This window comes from Psittacula echo, assembly GCF_963264785.1.
Source record: "Psittacula echo genome assembly, chromosome: 3".
NCBI classification, from domain to species: domain Eukaryota; kingdom Metazoa; phylum Chordata; class Aves; order Psittaciformes; family Psittacidae; genus Psittacula; species Psittacula echo.
In genome coordinates, this window is record NC_137736.1 from 64501920 (window position 1) to 64522903 (window position 20984).

The following is a 20984-nucleotide window of genomic DNA, read 5'->3' on the forward strand; positions in this document are numbered from 1 at the left end:
TGTGTATGTGAAGTGAGACAGGAGGTCTCTCTGTGTGGTGAGAGGAGGCTGCTGAATGATCTCCATTAGCTGCTGCACAACTGGGCTATTCTCATCTGCTAAATAACAAAAATGTTTCAAGCAAACACAAATGCAGCTAATGGATTCCTGTGACCACCATATTTTTCTGGAATACCATCACTGCACAGTAATTCCAACTTTGATTTGTTTCATTTGATTCTGTTGGGGTTTTGTTTTGGGTTTTGGTTTTGTTGTGGTTTTTTTATTTGTTTGGGGTTTTGTTTTGTTTTGTTTTAAGGTGGAAACTGCAGCTGAAGGGACCAATGAAGAAATTAACTTTAAATAATAAATTACATCTGCACATTATATTTTAAATAAGCTACTGCTATCTTAAATCAGGCTACTTTTCCTTTGGTGTTCTTCATTTTGTAAGTGCTATGCTCCAGAGCTTTCTGTAAGAAAAGTGTTTTAAAATTAGCCTTCTAGAATTTAAATACCTCTCTTCTGAAATACATCCCTTTCCTAGAAGACTTTTTGTCAATTTTATACCTCCTCGGGAAGCAAATAAAAAAGAAAAAGTATTTTATTATGCTATCCACAGTTTTACAAGAGCAGGAGAAAATGTGCACAGTAATAGTCTCCATTCCACAGCTGGCACACACTAAGAAAAATCTATAGTAATGTGATTTGTCCTCTTCACATCCCTCCCAACTCAGATGAAGTTAAAAATAAAATGAAAAACAGGGGACATTTCTTATTCCAAATTGATGTGAAGAATGCTGCATTTGTTGTTGGATTGAAGCCTGCTTGTCTTCAGCTAGTACTTCTCCCTTCAGGAGAAAAGGGACCTGGAGCCTTGCTATCAGCACCCTGACACTGGATACAGAAAAGTGAATGCTGCCCAATTCCTCCTCATGAAAACTCTATGGCTTTAGTGTAGACCTGGGTACCTCTCTGACATGCCAGGAGTTTGTCCTTTCCCTGAATGGAGGACACATTAGTCCAATTCTCCAGCAGTTATTCCCCAAAGGAGGTGGCCAAAGCAGCAACAAGAGACAAAGACCAGGTGTCAATCCAGAGCAGGGCAATCCAAGCAGAAGCAGGCCACCTCAGCATCATGCAGGGTCTGTATAGCACAATACATCATTACAATCCAGAGTGTTTATTCATGCTCTTATTGTACAACTCTGTTGTTTATACCAATATTATTCCTTTGTTTCAAATGCAGTGAGGTTCTGAAGCCCACGTTTGGTTTAGAGTCATCCTCAATAATAAAAAAGAAATCACTTTACAGATTTAATCTAAAACCTAATATTCTGATGCATTTGCTACCAGAAAATTAAGTAGAGCTCTACTGATGCCAGTGGTGTTATGCTGCCCCTCAATGAACATAAAGCAGAAAGGCAAACAGGCCCATGATATTTTGTAGCAGTGAGGGGATCATACACCGTCATACTTGCTGTATTATGTAGCACACTACATCTGAGTTCTAATGTCTATTAAAACATATAATTAATTATTTTCTGGTGCTTTTGGAAATCAAAGCTCAATTAAAAGATTGGGTTTAGATTGATTTTTAGGTATTCTATCACAAAAGCTAGAACAGCAAACAAAATGTATCTAATATGTAAACTGGCATATTCAAATGACCCCACAACCCAGTCTGTCTTGTACTTCTATTTATTCTTTTTGCCTAATATTTTAATTTGAAATCTGTGAGCCAAAATAAAAACAAAATCAACTTTGTTCTATGTTTGTCTAGTGCTTACACAAGGTCATGAGAAAGACTCCTAGGCGCTCATACACAGTAATGAACTACTAGTAACACTACTGCAACTGCAGTACTGTGAAAGCCTATAAATGTCCTTTTGAAGAAGAGATGGCAATAGGTTTGGTGGAAGAAGGAAGGCTGGGTGTTGAAGACACTGGAAATACTCTGGTTAAGTGAAACACTCTGGTTAAGTGAACCACCCACCTCTTGAAGGCAGGCAGATAGTGAATTTTGGGTTGTTTGTCACTCAGTGACCCCTTCATGCCACGTCTAATCAAAGCCTGACACTTCCTCTCGTTGTCTTTGCTCCAACAAAATGTTCTCTTTCTCATCACCATCTGGGGTTTCCAAATGCTTACCATGCCCACAAAGCCTTTGTGCAAAAGGGAACAAATGCTGGTGCTGGCTGAAGAATCTTCCCTTTCCTAAGTAGGTATGCATTTATCACACTTGTCATTATATCATTTTGTATCACTTCTACATTTGGAACTCCCTAAGATATGAATAAGCAGCTGGCACCATGTCTAGGTATTGCCATGATGGGCTTTCCTGATGATTTCCAAGGATAGGAGAACTATCAAAAAACCTAACATACTGCGAGACATAAACAAAAAGAAAATGCTTTCCTGCTATAAATGACATAAGCAATCACAAATGGAAGATGACAGAAAATTGCTGTACTTACTATGTGTCGTGCTGCAAATACTCCATCAACTATTGCACAACAGAATGCTGCTACCACGCCAAAGCTGATAAACACGATGGAGGCTACTAACTGAGAAGAGAAAAACAGATTGAGTAATGCTCTCAATATATTTCTTTAAGTAAAACAATTACACTCATTTGTCTAGTACTCTTAAACAACGGTTCCCCCTGCTGTAGTTCACTTACGACCAGTGTGGCAGGACACCAGTCATGCACAAGGAAAAGGGCAGAAATTCTTGATGCTGAGTTGACATACTATCAAGTGTACTAGAAAAGCCTAAATGTTTTTAGAGAAAAACATGTCGGTTGTAAGAGTTATTAAGTTCAATGGTGATTTCTTTTAAATCAACTTACTTAATAAACTGCAGTTGTGTCCATAGGGTGAAAAGCCATACTGCTTTTGGCTTACATCAATCTCTACAGCCTTACAACAGTGGTACTACTCCATACAGACAGATGAAGGAAGTTAATAACTAGCCCATCAACTCTCAGAAAGCTTCTATCTTCCCATATAGCTTATGATAACTTATGCCACAACAAAATCGGCTCCCAGCTGCCCCCTCAGTCTCAGAGTGGGCATGGCAGAGCACAGCAGAACTCGGTACATGTCCTGGATGCAGCACAGACAGCATGCTGCCTTTGTTAGCCTACCAGCCGTAACTTCAGACCACATTCTACCTCCCAAGCTGCTTCATTCATTAACCATTATTAATTCTTTATCAACAGGACTGCCAATAGCACCCCCAATGGGAAGCTTGGGGGAAAAGGCTGTGCAGGTTGGGCATGCTGAGCCCACTGCTAGCCATGCGCCCTTTATCTCTGAGGATGACTACAGCTGCAGCTCTAGCTGCAGCTGCAGGGCTAGCACAACCCCAGCTATGGCAAGCTTACTGCCCAATTCACTCTGAAAAGAGCAATAGGACTCAAAAGGCTGAGCACTGGTACACATCTCTATCAGAGACCAGTGTGCAGCTAGCACACACTCTTGAGATGACACTGGCTTGTTTTGAGGGCACGTCTGAAGGATGCAGTGCTGTGAGCAAGGTGAGATGAACTAAGTCCTGAAGGAGAAGCCCTGTGTACGCTTAAGCAAGATGCTCTCCTTGGGCTCATTAGCCCCAGTGCCATTAGATGAGGGAGAGATGCTGTCACCCCTTCCTCTCACAGATTAAAGGTTTTTTGTGACTTGGAGGACTTTGCACCTTGAGTTTGGAAGAGTGGGTAATTGCAGGATAGAAGGTGACTCTAACACTCACCTTCTGGCTATGTTTTTAATGTAATGTACAGCTTTCATGTCTCTGGCATTTCTCAAAGTCAAAAGAGGAACCCTTCAAAGTACCCTATATGATCGGTTAATTTTAATATACAACAGTATTTGCAGTCGATTTATAGTCAATAACTGCAACAGGTAAAAAAATGTCCCTGAAAACTGACAGAGCAGCATCCACACTTGATGGAGCACATGGGCCAGGTTCAGTTACAAACTTGGGACCTCTTTGTTATTTAGTAATTATTAATTGCTCCTTCACAACATGTATTTCAGAAATGTTCAGGTATAATTACCAAAATTACAGTCCACATATCCCTTCTGCCTGTATGGAATCCATATCTGCATTAACTAAATATTGTTTTCACATGTGTAAAATCTGTAAGGCATCACAAACCCACTTGAAAATTTGACTTTTTAGCTTATGGTAGCCTACGAACAGTACAATGTCAATAGCGTCAACAGGGACACAGCTGTTGTCAAAAAAATGTATATTGGGCAAGTAAGAAATTTCAGCTATATAAACTCATAGCTTATGGACACACAGGTCAAAGCAACATCAAACATTTGGAAACAAGAGCTCTCAGTGAATCAGCAAAAAGTATCACTTAAAAGCAGAAGAATCACACATGCTTTCTGATACACTCTCTTAATCTCTCAGTAGCTCATAGCTCTTAGATCATGTAATCAGAGGCAAGCCAGCACCGCTACAGGGATTGCTGTGTAATCAGAATCCTCGGCACGGGGAGGAAAGGGGCACGCAGGGGTGGCTGAGGCTGACGGTACTGGCTGATCACTGCTTCAGGCCTCTTGCAGCCAGCTCCGTCCTGCCGCAAGGAGGCAGAAATCCTAAGAAAGCACAGTTGGCTGCATCACCCTTTAACCTCCGCTACCCCTTGGCTCTCCACTATGGCGGGTCATGTCTAAAGATCTTAACATGCAACTCATCAGATCAAGAAGACTGTGATCTTCTTGTAGGGAGCTATTATCGCTGCAGACCAGAGGGATTTGCTGCCCTGTGGCAGCTGCATTTGCTACAGACCCTGATCTCTTTATTGGAAAAAGTGACGGTGTTTAAAAGTTCAGATTAAGTCACTATTGTCTGACACTTCTATCTTGTTTTTCAAGTCATAGCTGTCAATCAGATAATTAGTGAGCGTAGCCAGGTGTTTCCAAATTGCCTGAGTTCAGGATGAATTTACTGGAAGCTGACCCCAAGGTGGCTTTTCATTTCACACATGAGCAATTTATTGATGATCTACAATCCCCAAACCAATGTCTTCCACTCATAGAGATAGCTTAAATCACCTAAAGTATACCTGGCCTGGCCTTTCAGTTTTACCATGGTGCTATAAGAGATCACATATAAAGGTGTACAGTAAATTGTAGTATAGATAGACAGGAACAATGGAGTTGGCATTGCACTCCTCAGTCATCAGTCATATTGGTGATCTTTTACCCATTCAGCCATAGTCTGCTGTTCTTATCCATGCCTATAAGCAACTACTTCAGTGAGTAGTCCCTTTGAAACTGAGAAGATAATTTCTTGATTGAAGTAATATTTATTACAATGCTGAAGTGGAAGAATGTGACACTCAGAGGTTCTTATGACTTAAATCACTTTATACGTATAGTCAAATGATAAAAGGAGTAATAATACAAGAACAACAAGAAAAAATCCTTAAAATAAAACTGCAGATTTATATTCTTTCTCAAACCTCCCACTGCTTATTGGGAGTCTGAGAAACACGTAAACAAAGTTCAGAATTAATTACTTCTTTAAATTGCAGCCAAGACAGGCAAATGAAGAGCTGTTGTAAATTCAAAAGCTATTTTTCCTGAGTGGTAGGTGATTGCAGGAGTTGTGAGTTCATGAGCCTAGCACTGTCAGGAAAGAAAAGACACACAGTTCATTTAAGCATAGAGGATTTTTGTTGACAGGTAAAAGAAGCAGCGCTTAAAAAAAAAATGATCCATTACATCATCTCATCTCCATTTTTAATAGCACTATGGTTTGTCAAGAAAATTATTCATTGTTTATAACAATATATTTAACTGTTATTCAAGAAATCGTTTTGCTTTTGCTGTTTCGTTGCTGTGCAGCCAGGCTTCTCTGCAGCCTACGCTAACAGAACACATTTACTCCTGGTTCTGGTAAAGAATATAATAATTTGGTTATTCACAAGGGCACCACAAAGCCAGTTAACAAACACTGAAAACTGAACTGTGTGGGCCTATCAAAACAAACCCAAAAGCCAGTTGTTCAACAGAGGTGTTCTAACAAAAGGGAGAGGAAATAACACTTGGAATGAGAGACTTTTCCACACAGTATTAACTGAAGAGTTGTTACCTATCTTCAGTCATAACACAGAACTATGAAAACACTAAAAAATGCAAAACTAGTGAAAGGATGGAATCCTAAATTCTTGCATACACCTTCTTTCAGAAAACACATGCATTTTATTGCAGAATCCACCTGCCCCAGACAACCTCTTGTCCTTCAACAGGCATAGAGCACCATTGGCTGCACTGTGCAGGCGAGCCTGGTGAAGGCAACAGAGCCAGGGGGCACCCTGTGGCCAGGAAAAGCTGGTCCTGGACACTGTTCAGCTGTCAGAAATACACCTGGCATGGGTACTTGGCAACCATCATCTCCCACAATGATTCCCAGGAAGGGTTTTGGAGCCAAGAGCTAGCCACAGACCCAATCCAACGGGGTGTGTGACACAGTCACCCTGGCTGCAGCCATGCTCTCATGCAACCACCACACTGCAGGTCCCCAGGCACTCTGTGGGCTGCATCACACGCTGCTGTCACTGTCCCTGCTCTGTGACACATGGAGACATACAGCCAGTGTTTGCCAGCAGACACAGAAAATCACATTGCTCCTCAACATAAGCACCTGCTTGCTACAGGCTGGTACCTCCCTGGCTGTTTCCAACATCGCCGTGAAACTCCTCTGTCAAGCTCGCTAGGCTCCTGGTCTACATTCTCACACATACCTGGTTTCCTCATAGCTCTAATTTAGCCCTTACCTGCTCTCAGTCAAGAGGCACAACTGCTCAGATAATGACAGTCATTTCCAGCACCAGATGCTGTGTAAGATGCCTCATTCTCCTGATTTAGACTAAGTAGCTCTAAGACGTTGGAAAACACATGGATTTTTGTTCTCGAAATCACTTCAGTATCAGATGTAAATTACATTATACCTAACAGACTCACTTAGCTCATGCTAAATGGCTACTTTTGCATTGTACAGCCTCCAATGTCTCCAAGTATTGTGCTGTTCATCAAGTCTGGGATTTTTTTCCAGGCAGAGGAAGAATCACAATTACCTTCATCAATGTAAATTGAGAGACACTGTCATCCAATACCTTTGGCTCTGGAAAGTGAAGGCTTTGCAAAACGCTGTGTAAATGTTATGCCACAGGTTTGTAAAGCCTTTTTATCCCCACGCAGGCTCAAGTAAACATATTTGGAAAAGAAATTCATGGAGCAGTTTGTTGTAGGCTGCCCCTTATATTACATTCTCCAAACTACAGTTTAATTCTGTGTGCCTTTCTACCGGTTTGACATCCCTATGTCTCCAAGTTCAGAACTTAAAATAGGCTTAAATAATCTGCTGTGGTTTTTCAGTATGCTGGAGATGAAGCTGTGAGAGCAGAAGTTTACAAAAAGTACATCACAAATCCAAAACCGAGAATGATTTTCCACCCCTGGCACAATCTCAGCCAGCAGCTGCATCTGTTACCATGGCACCTCAGCAGGGCTGTAGATTAGCAGCCTGCAAAATTAACACAAATAAACTCATTGCATTGCATTCCAGATGTTGTTATCAACTAGGCACTGCGTGTCTCATGAGGTGGGATGCTATAAAAGTACTTTTAATTGTGAGTTAATTTTCTCTACTTTGTAAAGCCCTCTCCTATGTGGCCCCATCTCCTCTCACAATGGCCACTTTTTTCCCCTGCCCTTGGGACTGTAGTTCTGCTGCTGTGATGAAAATTCAGCTCAGGCAAGGCTCCTACTACATAGGTTTTCACAACTGGGCTAATTATGGGGTTTCTCACTACACCGGGTAATGTGCTTCACAATATATGGCCTGCCAACTTATTCTTTCCAAATGTTAGTTCTTCAGTGATAGCACTGCTGCAACTGCGGCTCTGTTGTCGCACCGCAGGAGATAGGATTATGTCATGCCCATTATTTATTAATGCCAATTCCAGTCATAGCGCTAGTTACAATGACAAAAATTCATAATGATGAAAGACTTCTATGACTGCCCAACCTAGGACTGAAGAACTGTGTCCTAAACTTTCTTCTAGGTGAAGGAGAGAAGAAAAATAAACACAAACTGTCTTCCTGAGCTGTACCAAAACTGGTGTTCTTAAAACAGAAGACAAGAACTGGGACTGGGATCCCATGCATAAACATATAACTTGCTTCTGACTGTAATACACCTAATGACTACCTAATAATGTAGCCAATGACCATGTCAGATACCTATATTATCAGGAAGGCCTTCACACAGAGACAGTACACACATGTGTCCTGGGTTCAGCAGCAGCAGTCAGTTTTTCTCCTTCTTAGTAGCTGGTGCAGTGCTGTAGTTTTGACTTTCGGCCTGGGAATAATACTCATAAAACCGATGTTTTCAGTTGCTGGTCAGAATGTTTACTCTGACCAAGGACTTTGTGAGTCTCATGCTCTGCCAGGGAGGAGGGGAAGCCGGGAGGAAGCAGGGACAGGACACCTGACCCAAACTAGCCAAAGAGGTATTCCATACCACAGCACGTCATGCCCGGGATGTAGAACTGAGAGTTCCCGGCAGGGCTGGATCATGGCAGGGTGGGGGTGAGGTACCGGTTGGTGAGCAGTTGTATTCTCTTGCTTGTTATTTCCTTTATCATTATTACTATTAGTGGTAGCAGTAGTGATTTGTGTTATACCTTAGTTATTAAACTGTTCTTATCTCAACCCGTGGGAGCTGCATTTTTTTTTTTGATTCTCTTCCCTGTCCCTCCAGGAGCGGAGGGAAGAAAGGTGCAGGGGGAAGTAGACTGCGTGGTTCTAATTTACGGCCTGGGCTTAAACCACGACAACATGATGCTGTCAGGTGTTCAGCTCAAGTCTTATGCTTAGATCAAGTGACCAAGTTAGAAATCTAAAGCCTTTCCACAGTATCATCACTGCTGAATTCAGCAAGTCCAGTTACATGTTTTTGAATATTATCAGTAACAACACAGATCTTTGACTCAGATTTTTCTTCCCTCTTACTGTTGTTAAAAGTACTTCAGGGGACAGAGCTGAGCCTATGTGACTGCTTGCTGCCATCTGAAATGTCACCTTGCTCTCCTGTCCTTAGTTTGATTCCCTTCTGTCCAGCCTCTCTCTTGATCACTCTCCCCAAGGGCTGAATCCCTGCATACCAGCTCCTATGTTTGCTCAAGTACACAGCAAGCCAGTGCAATTCACTCACTAGGCAGAAAACTATCTGTTCCACCAAATGAGTTAAATCTGGCAACTTTAAGGAGAGACAAGCACTAGACCCAGTGCAAAAGAGAGGGTGAGTCCATGTGGCAAAGACAGAAGGGAAAGAGGTAGAAGTGCTGGCAACAACTGTTAGGTTGTCTCACCTATTTCACATTCTTTGCACTCCTAGGGATTATCAAAGTAAAAGCGAGGTCTTAGCCATAATGAATAAATTATATGGACTGGGGTTATTTTGCTCTTTGTGGTCGAGGAGACTTTTGGTTTACTGCCTGTGATGAAGGCTGCTCTTTTCCAATACTGTGTCAGGGATAATTAGGAAAAATAGCAACATGAAAAGGCCAGTTGGTGTAACACAAGCAGGGAAGAGGTCTCAGGAGAAATTTAAGCAACCTCACATGCATAAAAAGGCAGAATTAGATAAACAAATGTTGGGAAAGAACACAGAAACCGTGAGAGGTATCAATTACTATGCCAAGGAGAAAGAACAAGATCAAATCCACTTTCAAAATAGGGGTGATATTTTCATTCAGAAAATTTCTCTTCTTTTCTTGCCCCACATCCTGAAGGGCAGAATGATAAAGGGCAGAATTTGCAATATCTTTTGTTATGCCTTAGATACAGTTAATTTATATCAAATGTAGGCATAGTTAATGCATATTGCTTCCTCCTCTTCCAGTGATGCTGATGCTCAACTTTTGCAGCTAATTCATCAATTAGGCTGTTCACAAGCGCAAGGGACTGCAGAAGTGCCCATGAACAGAAAATGTGCAACAGGGGGACTTAATGGTCCCAGCTCTCCTCCAGCCCAAGAGGGCTTATGCAGCACAATTGAGTTAAGACAAGAAAGGGAGCACAGGTTCTGAGTCTGCTTGCTCCAGCTCCTCCAGGCACACATGGAGATCTTCAGGACAGGGACTGTTTCATTACTGGTCAGATAAATAGACTTACTGAGTTATTTGGAACTTTATTTGCATCATTTGCTGTGACAGTCAATTATGGAGACGGCGGACAATCTGATCTCATCGACACACACCTAGGGTTGCGTGATGTGTGTGCTGGGTCCCACAACAGGAGATGGCTCACAATGCCATCTTTGCTTCCCATTCCTCTATAGTGGATGAAAGCCCATGGTTCAAAACTATTCCTTAGTACCCTTGTTGTTAAGCTCCTCAAAAGGCTTTCACAGCCATCCACACTAAAGCATCTCTCCTCCTCTCCCTCTCCCTCTCCCTGTCAGCTAGCAGTGTCTGTGCTGTTCTCACGGATGTTGAGTGCAGCGACTTAACTCTATTGCAACCCCAGTTATCTAGAAAAGTGGCATGGAAAATTTTTTTCCTAAACATTGTACTGTCCAAATAAAAACCTCACGTTAACTCTGACAGTTCCCTTGTCTAGGTCTCTCAGTTGAAGTTGATTTCACCCTCTAGAAATGCTGCCTTGAGCATTAATCCGTAATTTATACCAATCCACTTTGCACTACTCTTTCTGTAATTTATCTTTCTTTCTAACCTGCTAAAGCATTTGAAGATGCAGTTTCTGTGAAAGTTGCTATATGAAATAAAGATTAATTTTCCTGTATTTTTATCTTAAAGCAATGAAAGAATGGTGGGAATTAAATCAATAGCTATTATGAAACTGGAAACAAAGTTGTTAAGAAGGGTTACCTGATTAATATATTCTTTCTCTCATAATCTAATATCGGCTACAAAACCAGTCCTAAAACAGCCAGGAAATTATTTAACATCTTTTTATAAGCAAATTTTTACTAGAATGACCAGTCTACTGGAGGAAATAACCTATATCAAGCAGTTTCTGTGGACTTAAGCTTCCAAACTGGAGCCACAGTTAGACTGCAATCAGAGAATAAATTTGAGATATGCGTAAATGAACACATATTAAATTTATATAATTCATTCACTGATGAGTAAATGCTTGTCTTGACTCAGTTAAAAATGTCACCACTTATGACACACTATCAGGTCTCCTGGGAGTTTGGGAGAGTCTTAAGAGTTCCAGCCACTGGACCACAGCAGATGTTACTAAAACAGCCGGCAAAAACACTGAATTGTACTTGGTTCACATTCTCCACGACAAGAAAGAGAAGGCATCCTTCCTGGGGCAGGGTTAGTTTCACCATTAGTGCTCTTTTAAGCCCCCACAGCATCTGAGCACTCCTGTTCATATCCCAGTAACAATATACCACAGTTACTGATTTCCTTCTAACAGCAACACTAGAAGAAAACCTCAGCTTCACTCAGATGTTTCAACCAGTACTGCTGTATTTTCTCCCTTGTCTAAGCTGATACCACAGCTCTAATTACTGAGCCTCTCTAGTTCAAGCAGGTGCAATACATATGCTCTGTTCTACCGATGTTTTAGCTGCTTTTAAAGAGACTTGTTTAAATAGCTGCTCTACTTTTCTTTCAGCCCATTAAATAGGGCACTAGTTATAATATCAAACCCCTTCCCTCTGTTTCAGCTTCTTACTGCTAGGTAGAGGAGCACTGAGTTTCCCCAGGGCAGTTCAGGTTTACTGTGCTTTTACAGGCAACACCGCTCCTGGGCCATCTTCTCCTTATTTTGTAAGTCCTCGTCACCCTATTCCAAAGTTACTTTCAGAATCAGAGTTGGCACCCCCAAATTATCACTTTGTTTCAAGGGCTGTCATTTGGCAATATAATTTTTCATTCATTTTCATCTTTTTAAATCTATATGGGTTTTAGCTTTTTAATTCATAGAAGTGTGTTTCCGTACTCCATGGTAAATCACATGAACTGATTCCAGATGACTTTTGAGACAAAATTATGCATGCCCCAGTATGTATTTCTGAAACAGGAATGTTGTGGTGCTCCATCCAAAGTGAAGCAGTACTTCTCATCCAGGCTGCTGGGTGGTACCAAGTGTGGCGGCTTGTATGTGGTGAAGCTGATAAGTAAATTCTCTTAAGGGGTAGATTTAATCATACATAACTCCAGCTACTTAAAAAAAAAAAAATAAGTCTTTGTCTCAGGTGGCTATTTGTGCTCCTCTGTAGTCAATGGAGATCCAGACATTTCCAGATACCTTCTATATCCACAGTAGAATGGGATGAATTACCTGCTGATGGTATCTGTCTTTTTTGCACTGGCTACAGACAGACCACAGATGAGGAAGTTTCTGTGCTGCCAAAACTAACATCTTGTCAACACTTCTCTCATTCCCTTGATGTTGGCTGTGCCGATCTGTGCTTTCTCACTTCAGAACTTTCCTTCAGTCATCTGAGAGGGATTTGCAAGGGAAGGAAGGCAGTAATGTGGAAGGGGAGAAGGGTGCCTGGGATTTGATAAAGACTGAGAGTGATGTTATCCACGAAAAAAAAAAAAAAAAAGCTGGATTTAACAGCTGGAGAAATGCTAATGGTCTTGGAACCAGCCTAGACAAGCCTTAGTCCAGTAGGCACTTTAAACTAGTGAAAATTCCCTCTTGCAAACATCAACAAAAGCACTTATCTAAGAACAGTTAAAAAAGATTATGGATTTAAGGATATCAAATAGTCAGGAAGCAAAAACTAAATACAGCATTAAAAGTAAAGCAGACAAAAGTGAAACGTAAATCTAGATGCACTGATCAGCAGTGCTGACATTGTAAGGATCCATCTTTTATTGATGAAAATGGAACAAGCTCATTTCATCACTTAGACAGAGGTAGCTGTTCAGAGCAGTATGAGAACAATAAACCAGAAATAAATAGCATAAAATGTGTCATAGAAGTTTATGCTTCCTGGTAAAAAATGGTAGAATTGACATAGATCAAGACTACTGCAGTTGACTGCTTCAGCAGCAGGAACTTTTTTTAAACCAAAGTCTGTTAGGGTCTTTACAAGTCCTCTTTCAGGTTGCAGTGACTGCATTGGTTTCTCAAGACACAAAAACACATGCTCTTCATCAGAAACACATTACCATTAAATTACAAACTTTCATGTAGTGAAGTTCTACCTGCAGAGTTTGGAAGACTGTATCTGGCCAGCAGGGATACTCATCTGTTTAACTTGATCGAATTCTTCAACAAGAGGACCAAAACTGCCTGTCCTTTTATAGGACACCCTCACTTCACCTTCTCCACCAGGCACACATGAGCACTTACCCTAAATTCCTTACCAAGGCTTTCTATCCCCTATTCCTGCTTGCTAGGAAGAGTAATCAATTTCTTTATTGTTCCACAAATACATTTCATGGGTCATAAAGTTTACTTTTTTTTTTTCAGCCTTGTGACAGTAATGCTTTCATTACATAAACAGCACAAGAAAACAAACTATCAGTTAAAAAGTGTCCTTTATGCACTTAATTCTGTGTGCTGTTTCCAAACACAAATCTTAAAGGAACCACATCCCAAAAGACTTTCACTTACTATGGCAGAGGACTTACTTAAATTGAATCGGTGGCTCTAGTCTCTGACTCAAAAGAACAGTGTCAGCCTTTAAAAAATGGAGTGTCAAAAATAAGCTGTGCTGGTGCATGAGGGCTTTCATATATATACACACACACACATATACACATATATATACGCGTGTATATATATATGCATCCCTTCTGTTTCTATAGGATTTAACCTTCCAGAAGCAAAGAAGAAAAAAAGCCATTCTGCTTGCCAAGAAAGCTCTCCAAATAGGAGCCAAACTCTCTGTCTTAATTTTTTCCCTTTGTAATAAATTTTCCATTTCTTTCTACTAGTGATGACAATGAAAACATGGTAGTTTCTCATCCGAGACTGAGCTAATGCTGTGTCACATCACAGGCTGGGGAATCTGGGCTGGGTAAGACGTGGGACTGGTACAACAAATAGACCAGCATAGCATTGTGTGAGAGGGAAAGAGCTACTGTGCTAGGCTACAGCTTGATGTACTTGGTGGCATCCCTCTAGGTATGTCAAAAAGACACAGCCCTGACAATGGAATAGAAAGAACACTACAGACATGACTGTATTTCCCATCACAGCTTTACTAACTAAACCATCCTGTCAGACACACCTATAAGGAGTGTAAAATGCACTTTGCACAATACAGCATAGTGTGAGTGGCATAGCGGCATAGACATTTTTGTCATTATGCCAGGTTATTTGCCAGCCCATGTCAGCTGTAAGCACATATATGTGTGTGTGTGAGCATATATTACATATTATATACACATGGTTATGTCATAGTACATTTATGTATTATAATACTTACATATATATATATTTGCATGACTAGGTGATGAATCTGCACTGTTAAAACCTGAAAGCATAGACCTGTAGATATGTGACATGAAATACTGATCCATAAAGAACAAGGCAGACAGGAGCTGAAATATCCCCCAGACTTCCTTTGGTAATTCACACAGAGAGAGCATTTATTTTTGTCTTTGAGTCCCAGAACTTTAAAGTCCTCAAGACACTGTGGGGAAACTTATACTTCAGGCATTTAACTCACTGACAGCATTTAGACGATGGTTTCATGGCATAGTGAGTTGATATAACACCTTATTCCTAGCAAAAGAGATGTCTTGTTCCCTCCTCCCACAGACTCCTCTCTCAGCCATGCAGCCCCACCAGTTACTTTTGCTCTTCTGATGCTCGCTTCGCTATGAATCTTTTAACTCACTAATTCAGTAGAAACTGCTTTTGGCTGGAACAAGAGGAGAAGGAGGAATCAGCAAAATAGAGGAAGAAGGAAAGGAGGGAAGAGGAGAATGGAAGACTTCTCCGTGTCAGTGGATATTCATATTTATATTTATTATAAATTAAAAATCCTCATTTTAAATCCACAAGATCAAAGAACTGCATAAAAGAAATTCCAAAATATTTTACTCAGTCCTTCATTCATGGAATATGTAATACTAATAAGAGTAAAATGTCTCTCATAGTATTATACCAAGTAAAATAATTAAATAAAGCAAACAACTTTTCAACCGTTGACATTTTTATTGTCCATAAAACTTTCTTCTTTTAATTTCACTTGCCTTCACTTTGGATGGTGCTTTCACACCCACAGACACACACCTGTCCTCCTCCTCTTCAGCTGAAAGAACTGAGCCTTCAAAACATCTCCAGTTATTTATCTCACTTCTACCTATGACTTTTGCTGAATGCTGTCCTGCATTACAAGGAATAACTCAGAATTCCCAGCCATACCATGGGTAGACCGCATGTAAAATCCTTCCCAAAAAGGATTAAAAAGGGATCACAAAGCTGATTCCTGCCAAATAAGGCAGCTAATTCCGAAGACTGCACCATGTTTACAGCACAAAAGGAGACTAGACAGTCTATACATAGGCTGCTCTGCTCTAAACTCACAGCCAGAGAGAGTTATAGTATGATCTCTTTTATAATCTCCTCAGTATCAAAGAAGAACAATATAATAATCACTTTACACAGGATTCTCCTTACTACACTTTAGCTACCTGAAACTCCAGAGTCTAGTCTAAATCACCCTTCAAGGCTCCCTCCAGAAACTAAGGAGAGAACAAAATGTCTCCAAAGGGCATCTCATTACAGAGGTCTAAGAGGTAGGCATAAGAGACCAGGAAGATACTTTCAAAGAATAAGCTGCTTGATCACACCAGCTAATAAGATTCTGTTGTATTTTGAAAGGAATGCAAATACCTAAACAAGAGCCAATCTTAACCTCAGTTAAGCATGTGTGTCAACCTACTAATTATCTTTATGTAAATCTCCTTGTCTGTTTCTGAAATGCGCAGTTAGATCACACCACAAAATCTAGCACACATTTATGACTGAAAATATAGTAGCAGATCTTTTCAATTTTAATGATGTTAAAGGTGTTAAAAAAGACAAGGATGACTGCTCATTTGTTCGGTTATTACCATTTTTACATTAGCGTTGTTTTTCCCCTGAACTATACAAAATATGAGCACACAAAAGACTGGAAAAAAGAAGTGATGTTGACTTTCTCAGACACTTGAATTCAGGGGAGAATACCATTACCTTAGTAATGACAAAGATCGCCTTTACTTTATCTGCATCTCCCCTGCACTACAGTAAAGACTTCTACCATTTATTTGTGCAAGAACATCAAACATAGTCTCAGGAGATCTACAGAATGTCAATGTTTTTTCTCTCTGTGTGAACAAGCTGCTTTAATTAGCTTAATATGCAATATGGAATCCATCAGCAATTAGCATCTCTGATCAAAATCTGCACTAAACTCAGTTTCTTCCAGATGTTTGATTTGCCTAGAGAAGCAGATGAAGCACACAGTTTGAACAGGTATATATATATAAAAGTATCTTTTTTTGGTGTACATATTAATAACAACTATCTTTACACAAAATGTCCATTGGGCGTTTTATGATGGACATAATCTATTTGCAAGATTTTCAATTTTGAAAAGAAAAAGAGGTTTGGGTTTTCTGAAAACTGGCTCACATATGTAACTCTTTTAAAAACAAGGCTTTTCTTCGGAAACAGATGAAAGTCTAGTGACAAGAAAATAATCAGAGATAATACTGAAATACTACCTCACATACCTCTCAACACAGGATAGGAACACATGCACTGTCAGGGAAGTCTTCCAACTAAAAACAGGAGAGAAAGTTACTGCTTTGTTTCTCCAACTTCTGCTATAGTTGGTTTTCAGCACTTAATTTGAAATCCAGTTATTGTTGACAGAGATAAGGAAGCAAGCATACTTAGGCATGCAGACTTAGCATCCCTTGAGAAGTCTGAAGAAATAGCTTTGCCTTTTCTGTTTGTGTGCAGAGCTCCATGTTTTAACTTCGCTCATGTCTTCAAATTCTGCTTTTGCCAGAAGCAGTGTCTCCTCCACTAAAATCAAGACAGTCATCTCTCTAAACAAGTCAAGGACCATCTGGGGAGGAACAACCCCATGTACCAGTACAGGTTGGGGGTTGACCTGCTGGAAAGCAGTGCAGGGGAAAGGGACCTGGGGGTCCTGGTGGATAGGAGGATGACCATGAGCCAGCAATGTGCCCTTGTGGCCAAGAAGGCCAATGGCATCCTGGGGTGTATTAGAAGGGAGGTGGTCAGTAGGTCAAGAGAGGTTCTCCTCCCCCTCTACTCCGCCTTGGTGAGGCCGCATCTGGAATATTGTGTCCAGTTCTGGGCCCCTCAGTTCAAGAAGGACAGGGACCTGCTGGAGAGAGTCCAGCGCAGGGCAACTAAGATGATTAAGGGAGGGGAGCATCTCCCTTATGAGGAAAGGCTGAGGGAGCTGGGTCTCTTTAGCTTGGAGGAGACTGAGGGGTGACCTCATCAATGTTTGCAAATATGTAAAGGGTGAGTGTCAGGATGATGGAGCTAGGCTTTTCTCAGTGATGTCCAGTGATAGGACAAGGGGTAATGGGTGTAAACTGGAGCGTAAGAGGTTCCATGTGAACATCAGGAAAAACTTCTTTACTGTGAGAGTGACAGAGCACTGGAACAGGTTGCCCAGGGGGGTTGTGGAGTCTCCTACATTGGAGATATTCAAGGCCCGGCTGGACAAGTTCCTGTGTGATGTACTCTAGGTTACCCTGCTCTTGCAGGGGGGTTGGACTAGATGATCTTTTGAGGTCCCTTCCAACCCTTGGCATTCTGTGATTCTGTGATTTTTATCCTAGCATCTCCTAGACATGCCAGAGAGAAAATTAGCTGTGTCTTAGCATGAAGAAAAAACAAGACTCAGCAATGGATGAATTCAGGTCTCAGACCTTTTACAGACCACTGTCTTCATCCTAAATAGTACTGAGGTTTGAGCTAAATCACACCTCTTGAGGGGTCACTTCTGCTTCTCTAACCCCTCCCTGTCCTCTCTGTCCCCTTTATACTCATCTAATTTTCTTCAGCATCTCATTTTCTAATTGGAAATACTTTTTACTATAACATAAAGAGATGGCAAGCAAGGAAACAAGCAAGGACACTTCATGTTTTACAATGAAATCTATTTGATTTGAGCAGTATCACATTTTCCACTCATCCAGCACTAAGTGTGATTTTGGAACAAAACAATGTACATACTCTGTTCTTCGATCCATGACCTGCTTTGCAGGGAACAGAGAGGCAAAAAGGGACAGCAACATATCATTCTTCAATTTTTTCTGGTTTTGCCAGTTAAAATCATCCCAAATCAGTGCAAATCTTTAATCAAGGGGAAATTTTGTTCTTCTGGTGCCAAGTTTTGCATACCAGAGCCAAGCACAAATGCTAAGAGCTGGAGTGAAATCATGCTAGTCAATGAGGCAGAGCCTGCTTCTGTAAGCAGCAGTTCCTTTGAATTAAGGGTTATACCTTGGTCAGCACATTGAACTTCCACTGCGGGCCCTAGGATGCCAAGAATGAGGTCAAAGAGGTGCAATATTATTAATGTTGTGTTTTAAGAACAGAACATGGTCCATTCTGCCTAACTGTGCTTTCATTCTTTCTCAAACCATGTGCCCGCATTTACTGAGTGCTGGGGATTTGCTGCACTAGTTCTGCTAGTCATTACATATTTGATATTGCACTTTGCATTTCATCACCCATGAACGTATCTGGACTTACAGAGGATAGGTCACAAGGAAATAGAACTTCAAAACAAAAAAGATAAATAGATTTATGGAAGAAAAGGTCAATTTAAAATAGATCTTTTTCCAGTGCAACTGAATCTACATTCATTTCCAATTAAAAAAAAAAAAAAAGGAAAAAAAAAAAAGCCAGATAATTGTCAGAGCTACACTGGGTTAAACTCAAATTATGTTGCAGTAACTGTTCAAAGAAAGTCACATTAAAATAGAAGCAACTGAATAAACCATTTTCTTTCCTTCCCACCCTCTTTTGTCCTGCTGTAGTGCACAGAATTTTTAGTTACAGGACTACAATATTTCTGTTACATTTCTGTGCTTGTATAAATCTTTACAATCTTATTGATGGCTGCAAATTTGTAAAACTGCCCTAAACCCTTTCAAGTAAATATACTGAGTTACACCCCAGGGAATAATTACTGCCCTCAGTTCAGTATGACATAAACCCTTTCAATCTCATTTCTGTAACTTTTGAGAACAAGCAGCTCAGCCTCTGCAAAGACAGTGTTAAAAGGCTTAGCCCGCTGTGGATGGCACTCAAGGCAAGACACACAATTAAACTTTCTAGTTATTTTCTTGGTCTGTTCCCCAGAAACTCAACCTTTCAACAGTCAGATCATCACTAAGTGTAATTAGTAGGAAGCAGTTTTTCTTGTTTCATGCTGGGAAATGCAAACAGGCACTAATACCAAACATACCGGGCACTTATTTCTCTATAGTCCTTGTGTAAATGACACAAAATATTGAGCATGACATAATTTAACACTGCTTACCCATCTTACATGGTTTTCAGTCATTTTACTTTCTGCTAAGGACAGAAGTGATAGAAAACTAAAGCTGAGTAGAGGAAAGCTGAAAGACAAAACAACCCTAAAATGCTATGCCTGTTAGTAAAGTAGCATGAAGGATGTGGAAAACAAAGCTATTTTCATCTGCCCACCACTAGGTCTGCAACTTAAAACCTGCTGTTCATCCTGGTCTCTGATGTAGACATCAGAGGCAATAATTCCTAAAAACAAGTAAGCTGTTTTGTCAGTAGCAAAATTAATGAGGCCTGGCCCGATGCAGATTTTTGTCTCACAGGTCATGTCCCATTTGGATTCTCTAGTGTTTAATAAGAGGTGAGCTGACACTGCAGCCTTTACCACCATATGGCAACTAATTCATAATTCTCTCCTTTACCCACCGATGAATTTTCATGAAACTTGAAGGAATTGCACACCTTTGAAAACTCTGCCTCCCTGCTGAATTCACCTGACACTGGTCAACACATTCGAAAAATGGAAGAGGGAAAAGAGAAAGACACAAACGTCATGGCTTTTTTAATATCATTCCTTTCAGAAACACAGCTAGAAACAAATGTTAGAAGGTGGGAATACTTGCTAATACATCACTGAAATTTAAAGGCAATGCAAAAAAAAAGTGGTATCATGAAATCCCCATCTTTTTCCCAGCTACATGGTCCTGGCCAAGCTCTGGCACACAGCTGATCCTGCCTGATTGATTCAACTCACTAAGCCAGCGGCAAAGTACTTTCAGGAAAAAGAGCAGGCTGCTTCTCTCAGCGGTCAGACCATCCCCTGCCTTGTACAGATGGAGCCACTGGGCAACTCATACTTCTCTGAAACTTCCGAGAAATGGTGAAACAAATAACTAACATTTTAAGTCAGATACAGCAGTTTTAAGTCAACTGGAAATCCCTGCTTTTCAAGACATTCTGATATGAAAAAAAAAAAAAAAAAGAAATGTAAAGGGCTGTTACTTACTATTTGTCGTCTGTTCTCTACCAGGTAGATGCCAACAATCCCTAGGAAAGATCCAAAGCCAAGCTAAGGCAAGAACAAAACCAACAGAAACACGAGGTCAGCTTATCTGGTCAAGATACAAATGCATGACATTGATATCTGAGCTGATGTATCATACAGACATGGGATAACTTGGGTGAGTCAAGGGAATGGGTGGAAGTTACTGCTGGACACAAACAACAATGTAACGGGGAATGACCAGAACTGCAGCTCTTCAATTCAGAGCAAAACTTGTCATGCCCATGGCAGCGGGGCTGGAACTAGAGGATCTTATGGTCCTTTCTGACCCTAACTGTACTATGATTCCATGAACTAAACAGAAGCCTGTAGAGACATATGCTTCTATAATCTGTCTACTGTTAATCACAGTCACATAGTTTTAAGCTCTTTTTAAAAAATAAGCAAAGTGA

General features: G+C 40.6%; 1 protein-coding gene across 3 annotated transcripts in view; it reads right to left on the reverse strand.

The window, feature by feature from the left end:
- TMEM255B (transmembrane protein 255B) overlaps positions 1-20984 on the reverse strand; it is a 64349-nt gene that overhangs the window by 31877 nt on the left and 11488 nt on the right. For all 3 annotated transcript variants that reach the window (XM_080613899.1, XM_080613900.1, XM_080613898.1), the window contains 2 exons: positions 20536-20598; positions 2457-2546 (listed from right to left, as the gene is read on the reverse strand). In XM_080613899.1, coding sequence (XP_080470025.1) covers positions 2457-2546; positions 20536-20598 — 153 coding nt within the window. The remainder of the gene's footprint in view (positions 1-2456; positions 2547-20535; positions 20599-20984) is intronic.